Genomic DNA, 21199 nt, shown 5'->3' with positions numbered 1-21199 from the left:
TGCCAGAATTATACCTCTTTTAATTGGCTCATTCGCACCTCTGATGTTCCAACTACAGAAGGTGAGACCTCCGATATTTATTCGACTATTATCTTGCATTGGCTATTATTACCAGACTGTATGATTCATGTGATGCAGCCAAGTACCTCAGAATCCCGAATCCAGAGTTGTCCTTCATAATTTCTACAGCAGTTCTACATCTCCTGACACTATTAAACATAATTAAGGGAAAGAGAAAAACATAAAATAAAGTGTACATAAAAATGATTGAGTCATACAACACATAATTGTGAATAAACAAAAAAAGTGAATGTAATTTATCAAAAAAGCGATAAATTACAAAAAAGCCACCTAAGGTAGCTAGATTTGTTTTTAAATTGATCTCCGTCGATGAGATTGTGGATATTTTTAAGGCAGAGACAGATAGATTCTTGATTAGTACGGGTGTCAGAGATAGATCAGCCATGATTGAATGACGGAGTAGACTGAAGAAGGGTTTCGGGCCGAAACTTTGCCTATTTCCTTCGCTCCATAGATGCTGCTGCACCCGCTGAGTTTCTCCAGCATTTTTGTGTACCGACGGTGTAGACCTGATGGGCTGAATGGCCTAATTCGTTCCTATCACATGACCTTATGGCCTCATGTTGGTAGCAGCAATGTGAAAGCACAACTGGACCCAAACACATCTCATCAATTTGTGTGCTGAACCCCTCTGGAAATATACTTAAATCATGCAGAATGTGCAATTATACATGCGCTAGTATCACTAAATGCATTTAGTAGGAAACCCATTTAACAATGTGCAATCAGTAATCACAGCTTTTGCATTAGCAAGATCAGATCCGGAAGTGGCGGTGCTGCCTTGCAACTGCGGCTCGCCTGCAGACCGTTTGTCTTTTCTGTTTTTTGTTTTTCTTTTGTCCCGTTGTTGCAGTTTATTTTGGTTTATTTAGTTGTGTATGTGTGGGGGGTGGGTGTGGTATGTTTTTTGACTCTTCCTTCGGGGGGGAGGGGATGCGACCTTTCCTGCCGTATCCCCCGTCTCCGTGTCTGTCTGCGCTGAGGCCTATCGCGGAGCTGGCGGCCTCCAACAGCGACCGACCTCAAGGCTGCGGAGGCAGAGCCAGGACTTACCAACACGAGGCTGGCCGACACGACCGGGGCTGTGGTTGCGGTGCGACCCAACTTCCAACCCGACTTTGGAGCTTCGGAGGCTCGCGGGCCCGTGGACGACATCGTCGGGAGTTCAAGTTCTGTTTTCCAGAGCTCCCGCAACTACAGCTGCGTCCGCTGGACTGGAGGGCAGCAGCTTCGGCAGCTTCGACCGCCCTAGGCCGCGGAGTTTGAACCGGCCCGTTTGCGGAGCACGGATTCAGCCGCGGGACTTACTTACCATCACTCGGCGGGGTCACAACATCGGAGGCCTGGATTGCCTCGGCGCAGAGGGAGAGCAAGGAGGGAAGAGACAATAACTTTGGGACTTTAAACTGTGTTGAGTGTTTGTTTTGTTATTTATTCTATGTTATGACTGCTGGCTAAACCATTTTGTTGCACTGAAAAGTGCAATGACGATAAATTGAATCCAATCCAATTTGCTCACTTTGTTAAATGAGTTTTTTCTGCAACGCAAATTTTTCCACCACAATCAACTTTAAATCTTCTGAAATGCTTGCACTATAAATAGTAGCTGTCTCAAGCTTTACAGTCTGAAGAAGGGTCTCGACCTGAAACGTCACCTTCCATGTTCTCCAGAGATGCTGCTTGACCTGCTGAGTTACTTCAGCACTTAGTGTCCTTCAGCTGCATAAAAGCTTAGCAGATACATAAAGCCCTGCTTTTGAGAATGATTTTTGAAGTTTCACAAATATTTAGAATAGAATAGTTTCTTTATTGTCATTGTAACATGAACCATGTACAACGAAATTTAAAAGCAAAGTGGAACATATTTATTGAAATAACAATCAGAAAAAAACAATCTATCTGCATTTTATAAAGTAACGTATTGTGATGTGTAACATATATATATATATATATATGTGTCGTGGCTCTTGAGGACTACACGTTGCCAGGACAACGGGCCTTCATGGTCAGGTTAAGAACTCCACACCTATAAACAACTGGAGTTGAAAATGGTGCCAAATCTAGCGACTGTATACTGTCTCACTGTACTACTATGCACTTGGACTGTATCTGAGATGCTTATCTTAGATGCATCTAAAGGGCCTGTCCCACATTCAGGACTTAATTCAAAACCTCTGGCGAATTTAAAGGACCTAAAAAAAAATTAAAGATTGTGGTAATCTATGAACTTCTACAACCTTCCACGACTATGTTCACGAACTCCTACAAGTATGTCTACGAATTGTACGACTATTTCGATGCCCTCCTTATGAGTAAAAAGTTGCGATTTCTTTCATCCCAACCATTTTTCTACTCGTGGACATTTTTTATCGGGCTAGAAAAAACGTCCCGACTTACCTGATGCCACGAGTGCCTACAGCTGGCATAACGAGCCGCTATGATATATCTACGAACTTCTACCACCTCCTACGGACTCGTTACGAACATTCTGCGAGTTTGAATCAAGGGGAAAACTCAGGAGAATTCGTGAATAACTAACTCGTGAAAGTGGGACAGGCCCTTAAGTCTCATGTATTGTGATACTTGTACTAAACTGTATAGAAAAATGAATGTCACCATACCTCAATACATACATGTGTAAAATATTATTGAACCATTGAACCATATTGGGGAAACATTGACAGTTAATTAATTTTAGCATAATTGTCCAGTTGATCTTTACAAGGTTTGGCAAATGACATGATTCCACCAGCCGCAGCAGTTAAGAGCTGCGGAGGCCTTGTGCAATATTATACGGTAAAGAAATAGCAAGCTTGCTTTCATGTGGATGTCCCTTGGGCACTCAGATGTCAGCTGCTGCTACAGTCAACGCCAATGCCCATTTACTTTCCCTGCTATGCGGCTTGCATTGAACAGTTGAGCGAATATTCCCCAAATGGCTTTTTAGTTTAGAGATACAGCTCAGAAACAGGCCCTTCGGCCCATCGAGTCCGTGCCGACCAGCGATCAGCCTCGTACACTAACACTGTCCTACAGAAACCAGGGACATTTTACAGTAATACCAAGCCAATAAACTTACAAACCTGTATGTCTTTGGAGTGCGGGAGGAATCCGGAGCACCTGGAGAAAACCCACGCAGGCTATGGGGAGAACGTACAAACTCTGTACAGACAAGGAAGTGGGACCCGTAGTCAGGATCGAACCCAAGTCTCTGGTGCTGCAAGGCAGCAACTCTACCGCTGTGCCGCCCACAAGCTGTTATGGCTTTCAAACAGTTGTAACTGACGATATGGAACAAATTGAACGAGAATGCATTGAACATGAATGCATTGATTATTAGTGCATTGGCTAAATTTTTCGCTTTGTAAAGTGCAGAGTTTAATTGAGCATGAGCTGTGACCATTTTATAATGGGGAGCTGAATAATTCAAATAACGTTGAACATATATATGTAATCAATATTTTACACAGTTACATGTTAAATATAACTATGTTGTATACATAATCTTTGATTTTATAGAGGTGTATAAAATCATGAGAGGAATAGATCGGGTAGACACACAGAGTTGGGGGAAAGATTCAATAGAAATTTGAGGGGGTAACTTATCCACACAAAAGGTGGTTGGTGTATGGAACGAGCTGCCAGAGGAGGTGGTTGAGGCAGGGACTACTGCAAATCGTAATAAACAATTAGACAGGTACATGGATGGGACAGGGTTAGAGGGATATGGGCGAAATGCAGGCAAGTGGGAAATAGTGGAGATGGGACATGTTGGTCGGTGTGGGCAATTTGGGCCGAAGGGCATGTTTCCACGCTGTATGACTCTATGACTAATATCTTATCCAACTGTGTTGAAGCTTATACATTGCATAACTTTGTGCCCATTCCATCCGCCTCATTGTGGATCTTTATTCTGTCTTTTCCCTCATCTCTTTGTCTCGTCACCTTTGAGAAACTTCTTAGCCATTTACCAGAACCAGTTCTTCAGGCACCATGTTTGTCATCCAGACAACCTTCTCGAAAGAACAAATCTCCCTGGATGCCTGCCAGATTTGCCCATTGTCTATTTGTGAAATCTGGTTTTTGAATCCCTCCCAACGTTATACTTTGAGAAGGTAGGCTGTTGCTCAATTGCTTCCAGGTATTTGGCAGTCATTTCGACATTGTGTGCAGATGTATGCAAGAGAAGAAATCTGGGGTGATTTATAATTTTTCTTTTAATCTCTGCGACATCTTATTGCCAGTAAATGGACCTGTCCCACTGTACGAGTTCATTCCAAGAGCTCTCCCGAGTTTGCCGTGATTCGAACTCAGAGATTTACGGTAATGGCCGCTCGTCGGTACTCGGGGCTCTCGTGGACATTTTTCAACATGTTGAAAAATCTTCGTGAGTCTTCCCGAGCTTACGTGCCGTTAGCGAGTCTTCCCGAGTGCCTGCCGTTAGCGTTACGAGCCGCTAAGAGACATCCCCGAGCTCCGACATACCTGCTACGTTCATTCTCCATGCTAACCACGAGTTTGATTTTTTTAAATACTTGGGAGAGCTCTTGAATGAACTCGCATCATGGGACAGGTCCATTATTAGGCTACTATTCGTGACACGAACCATAGTTCAAACCATAGGCTCTCACTGTTGTAAATATGACCATGTTATCTTCTGACACTGTCATTTGATATATATTCTTTCTATATCTAAAATACAATTTGAAGATAAAGGTTGCAGTTCTGCATGAAGCTGCCATCATTTGTCCACACTGTAGACTGAAGGGCCTGTTCCTGTTGTTGGGACGAGTCTCACTCCCTCTTCTCCCCTCTCCCATCAGGCAAGAGGTACAGAAGTGTGCAAAATCACACCTCCAGATTCAAGGACAATTTCTTCCCAGCTGTTATCAGGCAACTGAACCATCCTATCGATGACTAGAGAGTGATCCTGAGCTACAGGATCGGAGAACCTCGGACTATATTTAATCGGATTTTAATGGACCTTATCCTATATACATTATTCCTGTTATCCTGTATCTGTGGGGACAGCTCGATTGTGATCACGTGTAATCTTTCCACTGACTGGTTAGCATACAACAAAAAGCTTTTCACTGTACCTCGGTACACGTGACAATAAACTCAACTCAACTCAACAACCAAACTACTGTTCTATGGGTTAGTTTATCTTTAGTTTTAAACATAGACCAGGACAGCACATAATTGTCACCATGTTCTGGATTTCTATTTATTTCTATCATTTCTCAAACAACAACACAAGAAAAGGCCAACAACGTCTGTGCAAACATGATGCCAAAACAACCGCTTATCTGACTTAACATATTCCATATCACTACTTTCACGGGAAGACCGTACAAACTCCGTACAGACAGCACCCGTAGTCAGCATCAAACCCAGGTCTCTGACGCTGTAAGGCAGCAACTCTACAGCTGCCCCTCACACAATCGAAGAAGGCCATTTGTGCTATCATGTTGATGCTAGCCATTTCAGTCCCATCCCCCCACTTATTTCCCTGTAACCTACTGGCTCAACTGCCTGCGTTACTGCTGCACCACTGTGCATGCAAATGTGATCCCACACATGCTCTTCCACACAATTTCCATACTGGACACTAATGCTGGAGTGCTGCGGCGCTGGCGAGCGGAATTGCAGCATTTCCCCCGCATCTACATTGGAGAGTCTGCTCAGAGATTGCGTACCATGCTCAGCCTGGTGCAATAATGTTATCACTCGTAACGATGGAGAGGAATGAGCTTCAGATCATTTATACGTTTTTGCAATTATTTACATTTGTGGAATTTATTCCAATTTTTAAAACTTCGCTGAAGATTTCTTAACATTTCTTAAGTGCCCTTGACGGACAAAACCCATATCCCAGGGTGCGTTTGTCAAAGGCGAGAGAGGTTAGCTTTAAGATGAGAGGCACAATGTTGAAAGGAGATGTATGCGGCAAGTTTTTTTTTTACAGAGGGTGGTGGGGGCCTGGGACGCATTGTCAGGGGTGGTGGTGCAGGCAGATGTGATAGTGAGTTTTAAGAAGCTTTTGGGAGGCACACGGATATGCAGGGAATGAATGGATGTGGATCATGTACATGACTTTATCCTGATTCCAGGTTTGGCACTGACATTGTGGACTGTAGACTTGTTCCTACGCTGTACTGTTATGTGTTTTATGGGTTAGTTTATCATTGTTTAGTTTAGTTTAGATCAGTTTAGCAATACTGTGCGGAAACGGGCTCTTTGGCCAACTGTGTCCGAGCTGACCAGCGCTTCCTGTAGACTGAACTCTTCTACACAATTTACAACCTTTACCGAAGGCAATGAACCTACAAACCTGTACGCTTTTGGAGTGTGGGAGGAAACTGGAGCACCCGGGGAAAACCCAAGCAGCCGCAGGTAGAACGTACAAACTCAGTGCAGACAGCACCCAGTGTCAGCATTGAACCTGGGTCCCTGGCGCCTGTAATGCCCCAGTCCCACTTAGGAAACCTGAACGGAAACCTCTGGAGGCTTTGCGCCCCACCCAAGGTTTCCGTGCGGTTCCCGGAGGTTTTTGTCAGTCTCCCTACCTGCTTCCACTACCTGCAACCTCCGGCAACCACCTGCAACATCCGGGAACCGCACGGAAACCTTGGGTGGGGGGCAAAGTCTCCAGAGGTTTCCATTCAGGTTTCCTAAGTGGGACAGGGGCATTATAGGCAGCATCTCTGCCCCTGCACCACTGTGCTGCCCTTGTTTTTTTTAACACAGAACATAGAACATAGGACAGTGCCACACGGGAACAGGCCCTCCACCACCAATGTCTGTGCCCAACATGTAGCAAGACCAACTCTTATCTGCCTCCCTATAATCCATATCCCTCCATTCTCTGCTTGTTCATACACCTATATAAAATCTCTTGGGGTCAAAGTCCATTAAACAGAAAAGCATTTTAGAGGTACACAAAAATGCTGGAGAAACTCAGCGGGTGCAGCAGCATCTATGGAGCGAAGGAAATAGGCAACGTTTCGGGACGAAACGTTGCCTATTTCCTTCGCTCCATAGATGCTGCTGCACCCGCTGAGTTTCTCCAGCAATTTTGTGTACCTTCGATTTTCCAGCATCTGCAGTTCCTTCCTAAGCATTTTCGAGGGTTTGATGTTCATGGTATTTCAACGTCAGTGACCGTAGCATTGACGTCTAAATCCGGATTCAGATCTTGCAGTTGAGAAATATAACGGGAAAGGAGAACTGAGGAAATTATTTTTTTGCCGAAAGGGAGTTTGTAATTTGGAATATACTGCGTGAGAGCGGGAATTTTCACAGCGTTTATAACGCATTTGGACAAGAACTCGAATTTGCAAAGTATAAGGGTCTATGAAGGCAAGGGATCAATGGTTCAACGGCACTTTATTTGTCACATGTACCGAGGTACAGTGACATTTATTTTTGTGTACACTTCAGTATGGGTATCCCTAGATGTAAGCACTCCGATGCATCCTGCTCAACACCCAGTGCTGGTAAATGGGATTGTATGGATGGGTACTTGATGTTCAGCATGGTTATGCTGGGCTGCAGAGCCCATTTTCTGTGAGGTTTGACTGGATAACATTAATAGCTGTTCTGAAAGCAAAATACTACAGATAACTGGAAAGCCGAGATAAGAGCGGAAAATGCTCAATGGACCAGGCAGCACCTGTGGCGTTAGAAACAGCTAATGTTTCCGATTGGTGACCTTTCATTAGCAGGGAAATGTCAAAAGTAAACCAAGTTTTAAGTTGCAGTGAAAGGGAGAGGGGTGGTCTGTTATAGCTGGAGAGATCAAATGACATTAGAGGTCATGGTGCTGGTAGGAAGTAGTGAACGCAAGCCAATCACTCAAAGTACAGCTGGGAAAGATGGAATTTGAACCAAAATAAAGTGGTAGGAATTTTTTAAAGGTTTGACAACTGCCAAAGTTTTATTAGTAGGTCTAGTTCCAGTATACCTATGTATATATATGTATGTTACATATATCATGTATAGTGTACCCATGTATATATAGAAACATAGAAATTAGGTGCAGGAGTAGGCCATTCGGCCCTTCGAATATTGGTTGTAAAGCACGTTACACCCATGGGAGGGGTATGGTGCTATGCAAATGCAAGTCTTTCTTTATTCATTAGAGTGGTTAAAAGTTGATTAGATTAAACGCAGCAAGCTGGTAGTGCCGCCTCTTCGTAGCACCAGAGACCCAGGTTCATAGAAACATAGAAACATAGAAATTAGGTGCAGGAGTAGGCCATTCGGCCCTTCGAGCCTGCACCGCCATTCAATATGATCATGGCTGATCATCCAACTCAGTATCCCGTACCTGCCTTCTCTCCACACCCTCTGATCCCCTTAGCCACAAGGGCCACATCTAACTCCCTCTTAAATATAGCCAATGAACTGGCCTCGACGACCCTCTGTGGCAGAGAGTTCCAGAGATTCACCACTCTTGCACACTATATATATATATATATATATATATAGAGAGACAGAGACAGAGACAGAGACAGAGACAGAGACAGAGACAGAGACAGAGACACACACACACACACACACACACACACACACACACACACACACACACACACACACACACACACACACACACACACACACACACACACATACACACATACAAACACACACACACACACGTGCAAGATCTTGGAACGGAGAATGCGGCTGGAACTTACCAGCAAGTTGTCAATGAGGATGCATGAACTGAGTAGGCGATTAGCTTCATTTCTAGGACTAGTAAACATTTACAATGATACAATGGACAGAAATGTTGGAGTACGCCCAGCTGAATTCTTATGCATTGTGCAAAGAGCAAGCCATGTTTTAGCTCATGAAGATGTGTAATAAATACCAAGGTTGCCTAAATGTTACCCAGAACAAAGAGGAGGAAGGTTAGCATCCCCTCCAAGGTGAAATTATTTTCCCAATCTAGAAATTATTATATTTCAGTATCTGAAGAAGGGTCTCGATCCGAAATGTCACCTATTTCTTTGCTCCATAGATGCTTCCTCACCCGCTGAGTTTCTCAGCACTTTTGTCTACCTTCGATTTTTCCAGCATCTGCAGTTCTTTCTTAAATATTTCAATGAAACAAATTTGAAGATAAAATTGAAGCACTTTCATTCTAATCCAATATATTCTTAAAAAAAATAGCGAATACTAGTTATAATATTGTGAAAGATGTTGACATTTTGATTGCAAAATTATTTATATTTTTTGATATTATTTGTTATGATAGTGCGCCCCATCAGAAATTCCATGTAAAGCTTCAATTGTATTAATAAAATGTTTTATTAATTATAGTATATTCATATTGGCCATTGGAAATATTTATATTCTTTCCAAATGGAATCAAGCAACAATTGCATTATAAATGAGGTTCTTTTATTGTCATATGTACAGAGGTGCAGTGAACAGGTTTTCTTGTGTGATAACCAGTCAATGGAAAGGCAACACATGATTACAATCAGCCCATCCACAGTGTACAGATACATGATAAAGGGAATAACATGAATAAAGTTTAGTGCAAGTTAAAGTCCGATCAAAGGGAGCCCGAGGATCTCCATTGGAATAGACGGTAGTTCAGGACAGCTCTCTAATCGTTGGTAGGATGGTTCAGTTGCTGTTTCCATTTCCTCTCTCCAGAGATGTTGCCTGTCCCGCTGAGTTACTCCAGCATTTTGTGTCTAGCTTTGGTATAAATCAGCATCTGCAGTTCCTTCCTACATATTTAATCGGATTTCACTGGACTATTTCTTGCACTAAACATTATTCCCTTTATCCTGTACCTGTACAGTGTGGACTGCTTGATTGTAATCATGTATAGTCTTTCAGTTGACTGGCTAGCTTGCAACAAAAAAAATATTTCACTGTACCTCATCTTGGTGACAACATCTTTCCTATAGAATTGTGTCCAGTTCTGGGCACCATGTTATAGGAAATATGTTGTCAAGCTGGAAAGGGTACATAGAAGGATGTTGCCAGGACTAGAGGGTCTGAGCTATAGGGAGAGGTTGAGTAAGGACGATGAGGGGTGATCTTAAAGAGGTGTATAAACACACAAGAGGAATAGATCGGGTGGATGCACAGTTTATGTGAGGGGGAAAATATTTAATAGGAATCTGAGGGGTAACTTTTTCACACAAAGGGTGGTGGGTGTATGGAACAAGCTGCCAGATGAGTTCGTTGAGGCTGGGACTATCCCAACATTTAAGAAACAGGTAGACAGGTACATGGATAGGACAGGTTTGGAGGGATATGGACCAAGCATAGGCAGGTGGGACTAGTGTAGCTGGGACATTGTTGGCGCATGTTGCCAGTATGGGCAAGTTGGGCCGAAGGGCCTGTTTCTACACTGTGTCTCTCTATGACTCGGTACACGTGCCAATGAAATAAATTAAGCTAAATTAGAATGATAAGGATGGTTACATGAGGTATGCAGGTTAACCAATTATATATAATACACACACACACACACACACACACACACATACATACATTATATATATACAATTTGTAGCCTGCATACCTCATATAACTATCCTATGTATACACATACATATATATTTGGACACACACACACACACACACACACACACACACACACACACACACACACACACACACACACACACACACACACACACACACACACACACACACACACACACACACACACACACACACACACACACACACACACACACACACACACACACACATATTTTATATATATTTACACATATATATAAACAGACATACACACACTTGCTTGGGGATCTAAGTAAACTCAGATGAAGTAAATGCATTGAAAAAGCCTCCACTAGTTTTGAACATAAAGGAACTAGAGTAATTATTTATTTGGTGTGCCCGAAATCCAATTTTAAGAGAGCTGTTCTCTGCTGAACCTGGATAACATTTTTATATTCTGCGTAACCAGCTCTGTGATTGAAAAATTTAATTTAACAGGAATTTCAGCCAAATTGTGGGTGGTCAAGTGTTGTGCACTTCTATTCACTAGGCGCTGGGTTGAAACATGGCCTAACTCATACAGTCTTGAAATGTACAGAGCATTTCAGATGGATATAAAACTGTTGTCCAGGCTGGAGCAGATCACAAGAGCAAAAGTGCTGCATGCTAATTCCACACCTCGAGTTCGAGCTTCTGGGCTTTATCTAGTTTGCATCTTGCATTTAGCTGTGATAGTGTGACCCTTACTTTATCAGGTTGCCATGAAACTACTATAGCTTGTTATATCTGGTGGTTTCCCAACTCAGTTCACCTCAAGACCGTGCCAATCATAGAAACATAGACATAGAAACATAGAAAATAGGTGCAGGAGTAGGCCATTCGGCCCTTCGAGCCTGCACCGCCATTCAATATGATCATGGCTGAGCATCCAACTCAGTATCCTGTACCTGCCTTCTCTCCATACTCCCTGATCCCTTTAGCCACAAGGGCCACATCTAATTCCCTCTTAAATATAGCCAATGAACTGGCCTCAACTACCTTCTGCGGGAGAGAATTCCAGAGATTCGCCACTCTCTGTGTGAAAAAAGTTTTCCTCATCTTGGTCCTGAAAGATTTCCCCCTTATCCTTAAACTGTAACCCCTTGTTCTGGACTTCCCCAACATCGGGAACAATCTTCCTGCATCTAGCCTGTCCAACCCCTTAAGAATTTTGTAAGTTTCTATAAGATCCCTCCCTCAATCTTCTAAATTCTAGCGAGTACAAACCGAGTCTATCCAGTCTTTCTTCATATGAAAGTCCTGACATCCCAGGAATCAGTCTGGTGAACCTTCTCAGTACTCCCTCTATGGCAAGAATGTCTTTCCTCAGATTAGAAGACCAAAACTGTACACAATATTCCAGGTGTGGTCTCACCAAGACCCTGTACAACTGCAGTAGAACCTCCCTGCTCCTATACTCAAATCCTTTTGCTATGAATGCTAACATACCATTCGCCTTCTTCACTGCCTGCTGCACCTGTATGCCTACTTTTAATGACTGGTGTACCATGACACCCAGGTCTCGTTGCATCTCCCCCTTTCCTAATCGGCCACCATTCAGATAATAATCTACTTTCCTGTTTTTGCCACCAAAGTGGATAACCTCACATTTATCCACATTATACTGCATCTGCCATTCATTTTCCCACTCACCCAGCCTATCCAAGTCACCTTGCAGCCTCCTAGCATCCTCCTCACAGCTAACACTGCCCCCCAGCTTCGTGTCATCCGCAAACTTGGAGATGTTGCATTCAATTCCCTCGTCCAAATATTTAATATAAATCGTAAATGGCTGGGGTCCCAGAACTGAGCCTTGCGGTACCCCACTAGTCACTGCCTGCCATTATGAAAAGGACCCATTTACTCCTACTCTTTGCTTCCTGTCTGCCAATCATAACATTAATCAAACTGCCTCATCTATATTTGGTATTAGATGGCCAATGGATCTCCTTCATCATTCTGAAGAGAGACACAAAATGCTGGAGTAACTCAGCGGGTGAGGCAGCATCTCTGGAGAGAAGGAATGGGCGACTTTTCGGGTCGAGACCCTTCGTCAGACTGTTTGTTTCCTTAGTCATTCCCCTTGCTCTGGGGTTCATTGCTCCTAGCATGTGCAGTAGGAAAGGGGGATTGAAAATGCAGCATCTCAAATTTATGAGTTTTTCCTGACCTATGCATAATCTCAATTAGATAACTTGTTCCAATTCCTGGAGTTCTCTCATATTTATATACGGTAAAAAACACAAGCAAGTCAAAGATAGACAAATCATATAAAATGCTCTCACACTGTACTAAAAAAAGGTGAAGAGCATAACTCATGTAAAAGCAATTAAATGTAGGCATTTGTGATGGTGTCTCTCAGACCAAATTCACATTGTATTCCTCAGGAGTTTCAAATGGTTTGAGAATAGCTTGTTGATAATTGTATACCTGCGGGCATTATGAGACTCGGTTGTCTTCTAAACACTAAGGATGCTTTTATATTCCTGTTTTTCACCCACGCCCACCCAGGGTCATGTAAAAAAAGTGGCAATTTAACTGTATATAATTCATCCCATTCTCCATACTTTCATTATTATATGTAGGTAATTTTGTGCAGAGGTCCCTTAAAAGTGTCACTGTAAGCTTTTGATCCCCAGATTTTTTGAAGCAAAATGTCCCTCCAGAGTTTTCATTCATTATCAGAGTAAAATATCAGGTTTGGTTCGCAATGATGGTGTTCGGTTTCACTTGTCAGCTTCCAGGCTGCTTAAACCATCAGTTTCAAAAGAATTAAGTCTTGTTAGCATGGGTGACTGAAAGATATCAATAAGCGTACTGATATCTCATTTTGGCTGAAAATAAAGAAGGGGGATTAAATGTGTCAATTGCACTGGAAGAGATCGTGCAACTGGCAGCATGAAGGAGACAAATTAATGTTTGGATGTAAAATGATGTCAGAACTAAAGCACTCTTGAGTTAATGAGCGAACAGTATCTCCCGATGATCAGTCGGCTATCTTGCGCGGCTAAGCCCAATAACTCCTCCCATCCCTTTCTCCCTTCCATCTTAAGTAAAGTTATTAAAACAAGTTGACAAGTTGAGAAACAAAATGGATGTTGACATTTTTGAAAGAAGAAATGATGACCTGGCTCTATCTCGGGGGAGACCAGTTTGATTAGGACACCGTACGGCTTTCCCAATTCCATCAACAGACACGAGCGAGGGGCCAATTTCACAAAACTTCTGCAGAGCGCGAATTGGAAGTGAGCTGTTGGCAGTTGCAGCTAAAAGGTTGCAACGCAGAAACATCTTTAACAGTAAGTAAAGGCAACACAAAACTCACAGACACAGTCTATTGAATTGGGCAGCATTTACTTCTGCGTATTATCTTTGCTTATTTAATTCTCTCTGAAAATGGCGAATGCCAATGAAAACAAACCAAAATATGAATTTGTACAAACACCATTGTGATTTATTGCACCCATTTCTTTTCTGCTCCAAATTAAAGTTGTGTTATGATGTGTGAAATGCTCTGGCCTTTGAAATAAAGTGCAATTTAATGAAAAGAAGCAGAACATTGCACAGAAAAGATGTGTGTAATTTATTGCCCATGCAGGAAAGACATACACAAGGGGAATACATGTGCATCTGCTAATATTATGAATATATTTTGCAGCTGCTAAGGCAATTTTCAATTCTATGTATTTATTCTAACGTATAAGTCATTCTAGCTAAAAACTGGCTTGATGATTTCAGTCAATTGCACATGACGGACATTTTAATTGAGATGTAAACTGACTGGCGAGCAATTTAATTTTGGTTATTGACATTTTATTGAAATTCCTTGTTTATGAGTTGGAAGCTAGATTCCTCTAGATATTTGGTTTGGTTTGGCTGCTTTGATCCTCAATAGCTTTTACAGCTGTGACCATTATGACAAGTGCATGGTGAAGGTGGTTATTACTGAACCCAAGAATGCAATTTATCGTTCGAAAACCTTAAAACATGCAAGCCATCAGAGGCCACACATATGAAGTAAACTTCATTACTAGTTATAGCTGCAATAATTGAAAACATAAAGCGTGCATTTTCTCTTTAAAAAAAAAATATATATATATATATAATTACTGCATTCATCTTTCCTCCATTTCAATTTCCAGGCTACGTTTTATGATTGGCTACACCCCTAATTTTACCTCCGCCATTCTGTATGTTACCTTAACAGAGGAAGCGTTAATGGTTTATATTATTTCAATCAAAATGAAGTCATATATATTTTTAAAGTAATTAATAATAATAATATTTGTGCAGTGTTATACGACCTGAGGATTGATGTAGGAATTAACATGGATATAAAACAATTCGATTTATACAAGCGATTTGATGTCTGATTTGGTCTTTATATTAGGATCGGCAGAGATTATGAAACAGTGGTTCATAATCAGATATAGTTTTCGTTTTTCATTCTATTGAGGATGGCAATTAATCTCGCGTCTGATAGATATCCCCAAAATCATTTCATATCGAAAAGCTTTTTAAAAATAGCATATGCAGGAAAGAGCTGGTTTACATCGAATGCTGGAGTAACTCAGCGGGCAAAATTAAACCCATGTTCGCCTTCAAGATGACTTACTAAATGGCGAGGGCAAAGCAAGAACTAATGATTGGGTTCCGGAATTTTACGTGTGAAACTTTCAGTGCAAAATTAAATTGGGACGGCCTGCCTGCCTGCCTGCCTGCCTGCCTGCCTGATTATGGGCACGGTTTTAAATAGTCCAAAGAAATACTGCACACAAAGGGCGAAGTCATATACCGGGAACTTGAACCAAATAAGATGGACAAATTATACCGATTAAAAAAAAAAATTATACCTGAACCGCTGCCGTGATTTGGAAAGTACAAACTACAAATGAATCTTCTTTTTTTTTTCCCTGGACTTTGCTTATGAAAATATCTAATCGTCTCGCTTAATTCCCGAATAGTATTTCAAGGGATTCGTCGGATAATACCTGCATCTACGGCAACAAGATAAAGAATCTTCGCTAACAGCGTCTAAACGTCCCAGAAATATAAGTGTCCTTACCTGAATTTGCGTAAAAGGCCTAATTCTTCCTCTGATGTTTTCGTTTCGACCGGAATTTGGATCTCTGGTAGCACAATAAAAACAAGAGCTGGTCATCCTAAGGATCATAGCATAACTGGCTGTGTCTTACCACGAAATAACCGGTGGCATCAAATCTTACACGCAATCCGCCCGTTTTCGCAATAGGGATGTTAAGCCAACTAAATTGGTGTTTGCTTTTACAAATCGAAGGTAGGATTTTAATATTTATTCAGGAAATTCCTCGTGTACGTCGCTCTGCAGTTATTTTAGATCAATATATACTAATAAACTGCAGCACGTTGCATCTTTTTTTGTTGTTGTAGGAAAGCAGCACCTGCAGTTCCCTGTTTCTTAACATACCCTGAGTAAGACGCAGACAGTTCTAGACGGTAATATTTCTATTACATTGACAAGCGAGCTATTTTCGGTGGATGCAAATCTCTGAGGAGTAGAGATGAGAATTTTGAACCGGGCTCCTCGTTATCGCGAAAGAGATTACATACAGACTCCAACCATTTGTTTCATTGCGATTTTTTACATGTGTATTTGTGCCCCCCCCCCCCCCCCCGCCCCCCCTCCAAAAATGAATTTTTTTTTTTCTCTCGAGATAAAAATTCAAGGTCGCGGAAACTGAAAACAAAATCATAATCGTTGCGGGTGGAACAATCGAGTAGTCAATTCGTTCGCCCCGAGTTTCCCATTTAAGGAAGAGAGTTTGAATAAGAACGGCAGGGCAGCAATAACCCAGACTCATTTTTACCGTCTACGATTCATTTTCTTCAGACGGTTGCATACACTAATTGGCGGCACTGATCCTTGTACACCAAGGAGAAATGGCAGAAAGAACAACAATTGTATTGGAGCTGTTTTGGTATCGCCACACGAGGAAGACGACACAATACACACACTCTGCCCTTGACTCTAAATACAAATCGGTCTAACCAAATCTCCCTGTAAAATATGGACCATCAGCTTCCAATATTGTTCAACTAACCCATCATTTTACATGTTATTCATTCCAGAATTGGCGTCGAGGCAGAAACTGTACCTGGACGCTGACCTGAAAGCTGACATATATCAGATTTCATTATGTTATATTTTATCGTGAACCACACACACACACACACATTTTTGAGAACACTTTTCTGAGAAGCTTTATCGGATCACGTCTCGAACATTTAACAACAGAGGACCCATGTAACACGTCCAATCTTTTAAAAAACGTAATCAAGAACTCCACACTAAACCTCAAAAAAATATTATGTTGTAAATTCAGCGACTGTATCCGCAAACAAATGCACAATGATATTGCAATCAATGAAATTGTGTCTGATTCCGTCCAAGTGGTGTACGGTTTCGTTTCTTTACTGCTATTAATCAGATTTAAGTACTACGTCTCCCCGGTCGCGTTATAGTTTGATAGTATTTGTTTGTGCAGTAAATATTTTAGTGCAATCCCTTAAAGAACAACGATACCCTCCTTATACGCCTGACAATGTGTTGGTGCCCCATCAGCGCGGTACCAACTCTAACCAAATTGCATCGTTGTTTATTGCTGGACTATAAGAATGCATGCGTTCAATGTCTCTAGGTGCGTCGTTATTTTTAAAACATTGTACAGATACAACGTTTTTTTTTTCCAAAATGAAAGTCTTCTCTTGTCATTCGTTTGTAAATTTAAATTCATATTAACTCGGCATCCTTTGTACATTTACAATTAAGCAGATTTTTTTTTTTGCAACATACTGTGACCGATTCCTCTTTAATCGGAAGGACAAAACATGAAGAATAATAAGACCTGTTCTACTTTAAAACAAGAACAAAACAAAATTACTGATAATATTCGGATTAATATAAACATATGAATTGTAACATTAAGGATTAAACGAGTCCTACTGACACACCTATTAATAAAAAATAATACCAATCCATTATTTGTATATTATGCGGTTCACGAGACATTTTTTGAATAACGTTACGGGGAATATAGACCATTATCGCTAACGTTTTGACCGCCAGGTACATATTCACAGTGTTTCAAGAGCCTTGCTATATAACAGCAAATCGCGGATAAGCTGTGATTTTATTAAAAGTATTGAAAACGAAATGACGATTTTATAAAGTCACTGGTAGTGTACTTGATTCCTGAAGCCGTGCCGAATAGAGATAAAAATCACCGAATGCGTGTTGCACCGAGAACGTGCAAAATAAATGCATTGGGGTGAAGTGACATCGACCACATCTCTGAACGGCACATTCACCCGGGCTATATTGATGGAGAAATTTGTAACCGAATTCCTCAACACTGCGGAATTGTTTTGTGTTAGTTTAAGAAATGAACAGGTCCTGCCTTCCTTTATGACCGACCAACATTCCTCTCTTGAAGCAGTCTAGGATGAAACTGGGCTAAATTCCAGTCGCCTAAATAAAACCCTTTCTTAGTTGGATGTGACTCAGGTTATAATTATTCACTGTTTTGATTGTTCCCCCTGCTTCAATCTAAGGTGTTCTAAGCCTGATTTCTGCATTTTATTTCACATTTCTTAGTTTATTTTAGCTTTATTCCTTCCCCTTTATAAATTCAACCACATGGCGATTTGTGCCAATCGCCCCTGGTTGAGTCGAGGTCTGCAGCGAGCACCTATAATTGGAATTTGATTTATCTGGTGTGCAATGTTATTTTTTCGGTGGTCAAACCCCTGTCTCTCTCGCAGAATGGTATCAGTTCTACAATTCTGACTTTATCTTGGTCACGTTTGATCCTCAGTTAGACGCTCTGTAACCAATAACGCAAAGCAGGAAGTAACTGAGTTTTAACTCTTTAAATAAAAGGCGATAAAACAAACGCAAGGCACGATTTGCTCCCCTACTTTGCTTATCGCAGTCTAGTTAACCCTCGGGGAATATTATGATCGGACTCTCTGTTTATGGCAACTCGAGAATTTCTGCCTGGTATATTTATGCTTTGAATATACTGCCCGATGCAGAAACTACCCGGAGTCTCCGCAGAACTACAGCCTGGAAACTAATCTCTTCCAAATATCTATTTCAATTGACAGTAAACAAAACATTTCTACAAATGACTGGCATCTTAAAAAAGAAACTGCAACGAGACCCGAAGAGAAGTTAAAACAATGAATTAATCTGAGTTCGATATGCTTGTTTAATTTACATTCTCCAAAACACTGGGTATTTGCATGACATGCTTCAGAAATGCAGGGATTTTTTTTGTTCCTGCCGCGTTCGTGCACGGATTCATCTTAAATCTCAGAAATTGCATGACTAGAACAAACGCACGTGTTTCAACCCCCCCCCCCCCCCCCCCCCCCCCCCCCCCCCCCCCACCCCACCTCTCTTTGTACATGTTTAGGAATAAACTCCGGACTCACCATTCATCTGAGTCTGTGGTGTATTGGTATCCTTGGTTCCACGTTAGTTGAAATAACATGAAAAGACATAACCCCCGTGTTATTGCGCGCAGGGTTTGGGGTTAGCGCGGAGCCGGGATTCGATCGGAGGGTTGGTTCAGCAGCTCCGGCCCGCCAGCTGTCTCCCTGCCTGCCATCTCTGACGTCAACCCTCCCCACCCACGGGACGTGGCTCACTTCCCAGTCAGCAATGGTTGTGCGACGGAGGCGAGATGCCATGTTTTTACAAGGGGCAGTGTTGTAACCGAGAGAACGTGAGTTGGTGAACACCCTCCACGAGCTGCCTGCCTTCACAGGGCCGACCACCCTCCGTGGGTCGAACATTAAAAAAAAAACCCCAACAGCTTTAATGAATATTTCCACACTCCTCCCACTCCTTAATATTGCCGTTTGCACTCTTCCCTCTCCCTTTAATCCTGTTGAAATAATATTTCATTTGTTTTTGTTCGCCTTGTTTAAATCTAAACAGAAATGTTTTACCTTGAGCACTTGTTATACATCTGTGTCTCAACGAACACATCCACGAATTAACATGGGTAATTTCACCTTCGTGAAAAGGTCAAAGCTATTTTTATTGCATGCGTTCACAATATGCTCATCCGATGGGTTTCCGTGAAGTTCCAGCTTCCGCAGGGCGAGTTTGAACCACCTTTGGTTTAAAATACATTATCTCCAGAGATGCTGGCTGTCCCGCTGAGTTACTCCAGCATTTTGTGTCTATCTTTGACATATAACCTTTCAAGTGGGGCACTCTCGCATCACGCATCCCCAGGTAGATATCTGACCCTATCCCTAGATTTTCCCCGCCGCATGGATTCGATTGAGCCGCCGGGAGGTAAAAGGTAGCGAGCGAGGTACATTCTTTCTCCCTTCCACCTGAGCTAAAACAGTGGATACACAAAAATGCTGGAGAAACTCAGCGGGTGCAGCAGCATCTATGGAGCGAAGGAGATAGGCAACGTTTCGGGCCGAAACCCTTCTTCAGCACCCGCTGAGTTTCTCCAGCATTATTGTGTACTTTCGATTTTCCAGCATCTGCAGTTCCTTATAAAACTGTGGGATTGGAATGAGGATAAAGGCGGAAGGGACAAATCACAATTAAGTTTCATCCTGCAAGTAATCTTTCGGTTCTGCAATGAATCACTGTCGTTACCCTTAAAGTACCTTGTTGTGACTGATATGTTATAAAGACTGGATTGAGTTATTTTGCTCATATACGGCAGTCTGAAGAAGGGTCTCGACCCGAAACGTCCCTCGTTCCTTCTCTCCAGAGATGCTGCCTGTCCCGCTTACGCCAGCATCTGCAGTTCCTTTCTACTACTGTCACCATGTTTTTGCTTTCGTCTTTTATATATTTGCTGAGTAAATTTGTTTAACGATATGCCCTATGTCATTAACTTGTCTGAAGAAGGGTCTCGACCTGAAGTCGCCCATTCCTTCTGACCAAAGATGCTGCATGTCCCGCTGAGTTACTCCAGCATGGAGTAACTCCATCTTCGGTGTAAACCAACATCTGCAATTCCTTCCCACTCATCTCTTTGACTTCTGAACGGGCTTCGCTGCAGATGCTGGGATCTTGAGTAAAACACAAAGTGTTGGAGGAACTCAGCGGGCCAGGCTGCTTCCTCACTCTGAAGAAGGATCCCGACCTCAAACGTCGTCTGTCCATTTCCCTCCACAGATGCTGCCCGACTGCCGAGTTCCTCCAGTACTCTGTGTTTTGAATAGGGTTCCCGTGTGTTCAATTGCCACTTCGGGCTGGACGGATGCACATCGATTTAACTTGTTAAAGTGACTGCATAAATCCAGCCTCAGATCCCAAATCCACCACAAACGCATTGTGCATGAAACTACATTCCAGCGCTATTTCCCGTATATTTAAAATCTCCCGCAGTGATTTTCCTGGACCTTCCGTACTCTTGCTATGCTTAACATTCTTATTTTTTTTATTGAAGTTAACGTTTCTACATTAGCTCTCAAACAGAAAAAAACCGCACCGGCGAAGAGATGAAAAATTGTGCATATTTTGAAAAAGTACATAGAGCTTCTTCACACTCTCCAGACGGTC

The 21199-nt window shown here is 42.1% G+C and overlaps 1 protein-coding gene across 2 annotated transcripts in view; it reads right to left on the bottom strand.

Moving 5' to 3' along the window:
- Window positions 1-19646, bottom strand: part of pitx1 (paired-like homeodomain 1) — a 64688-nt gene extending 45042 nt beyond the window's left edge. The window contains exons 1-2 of one of the 2 annotated variants that reach the window (XM_055643213.1): window positions 19612-19646; window positions 15683-15746 (exon numbers count right to left, since the gene is read on the bottom strand). In XM_055643213.1, coding sequence (XP_055499188.1) covers window positions 15683-15746; window positions 19612-19631 — 84 coding nt within the window. In that variant the 5' untranslated portion in view covers window positions 19632-19646. Of the gene's footprint in view, window positions 1-15682; window positions 15747-19092; window positions 19315-19611 lie in introns of those variants that run through there. The other variant, XM_055643214.1, reaches the window with a different exon arrangement.
- Between the last annotated feature and the right edge of the window lie 1553 nt (window positions 19647-21199).

The sequence above is a fragment of the Leucoraja erinacea genome, chromosome 11 (genome assembly GCF_028641065.1).
Source record: "Leucoraja erinacea ecotype New England chromosome 11, Leri_hhj_1, whole genome shotgun sequence".
NCBI classification, from domain to species: domain Eukaryota; kingdom Metazoa; phylum Chordata; class Chondrichthyes; order Rajiformes; family Rajidae; genus Leucoraja; species Leucoraja erinaceus.
The sequence above is the reverse complement of the archived record's forward strand: the minus strand, read 5'-3'. Positions and strand labels throughout refer to the sequence as shown.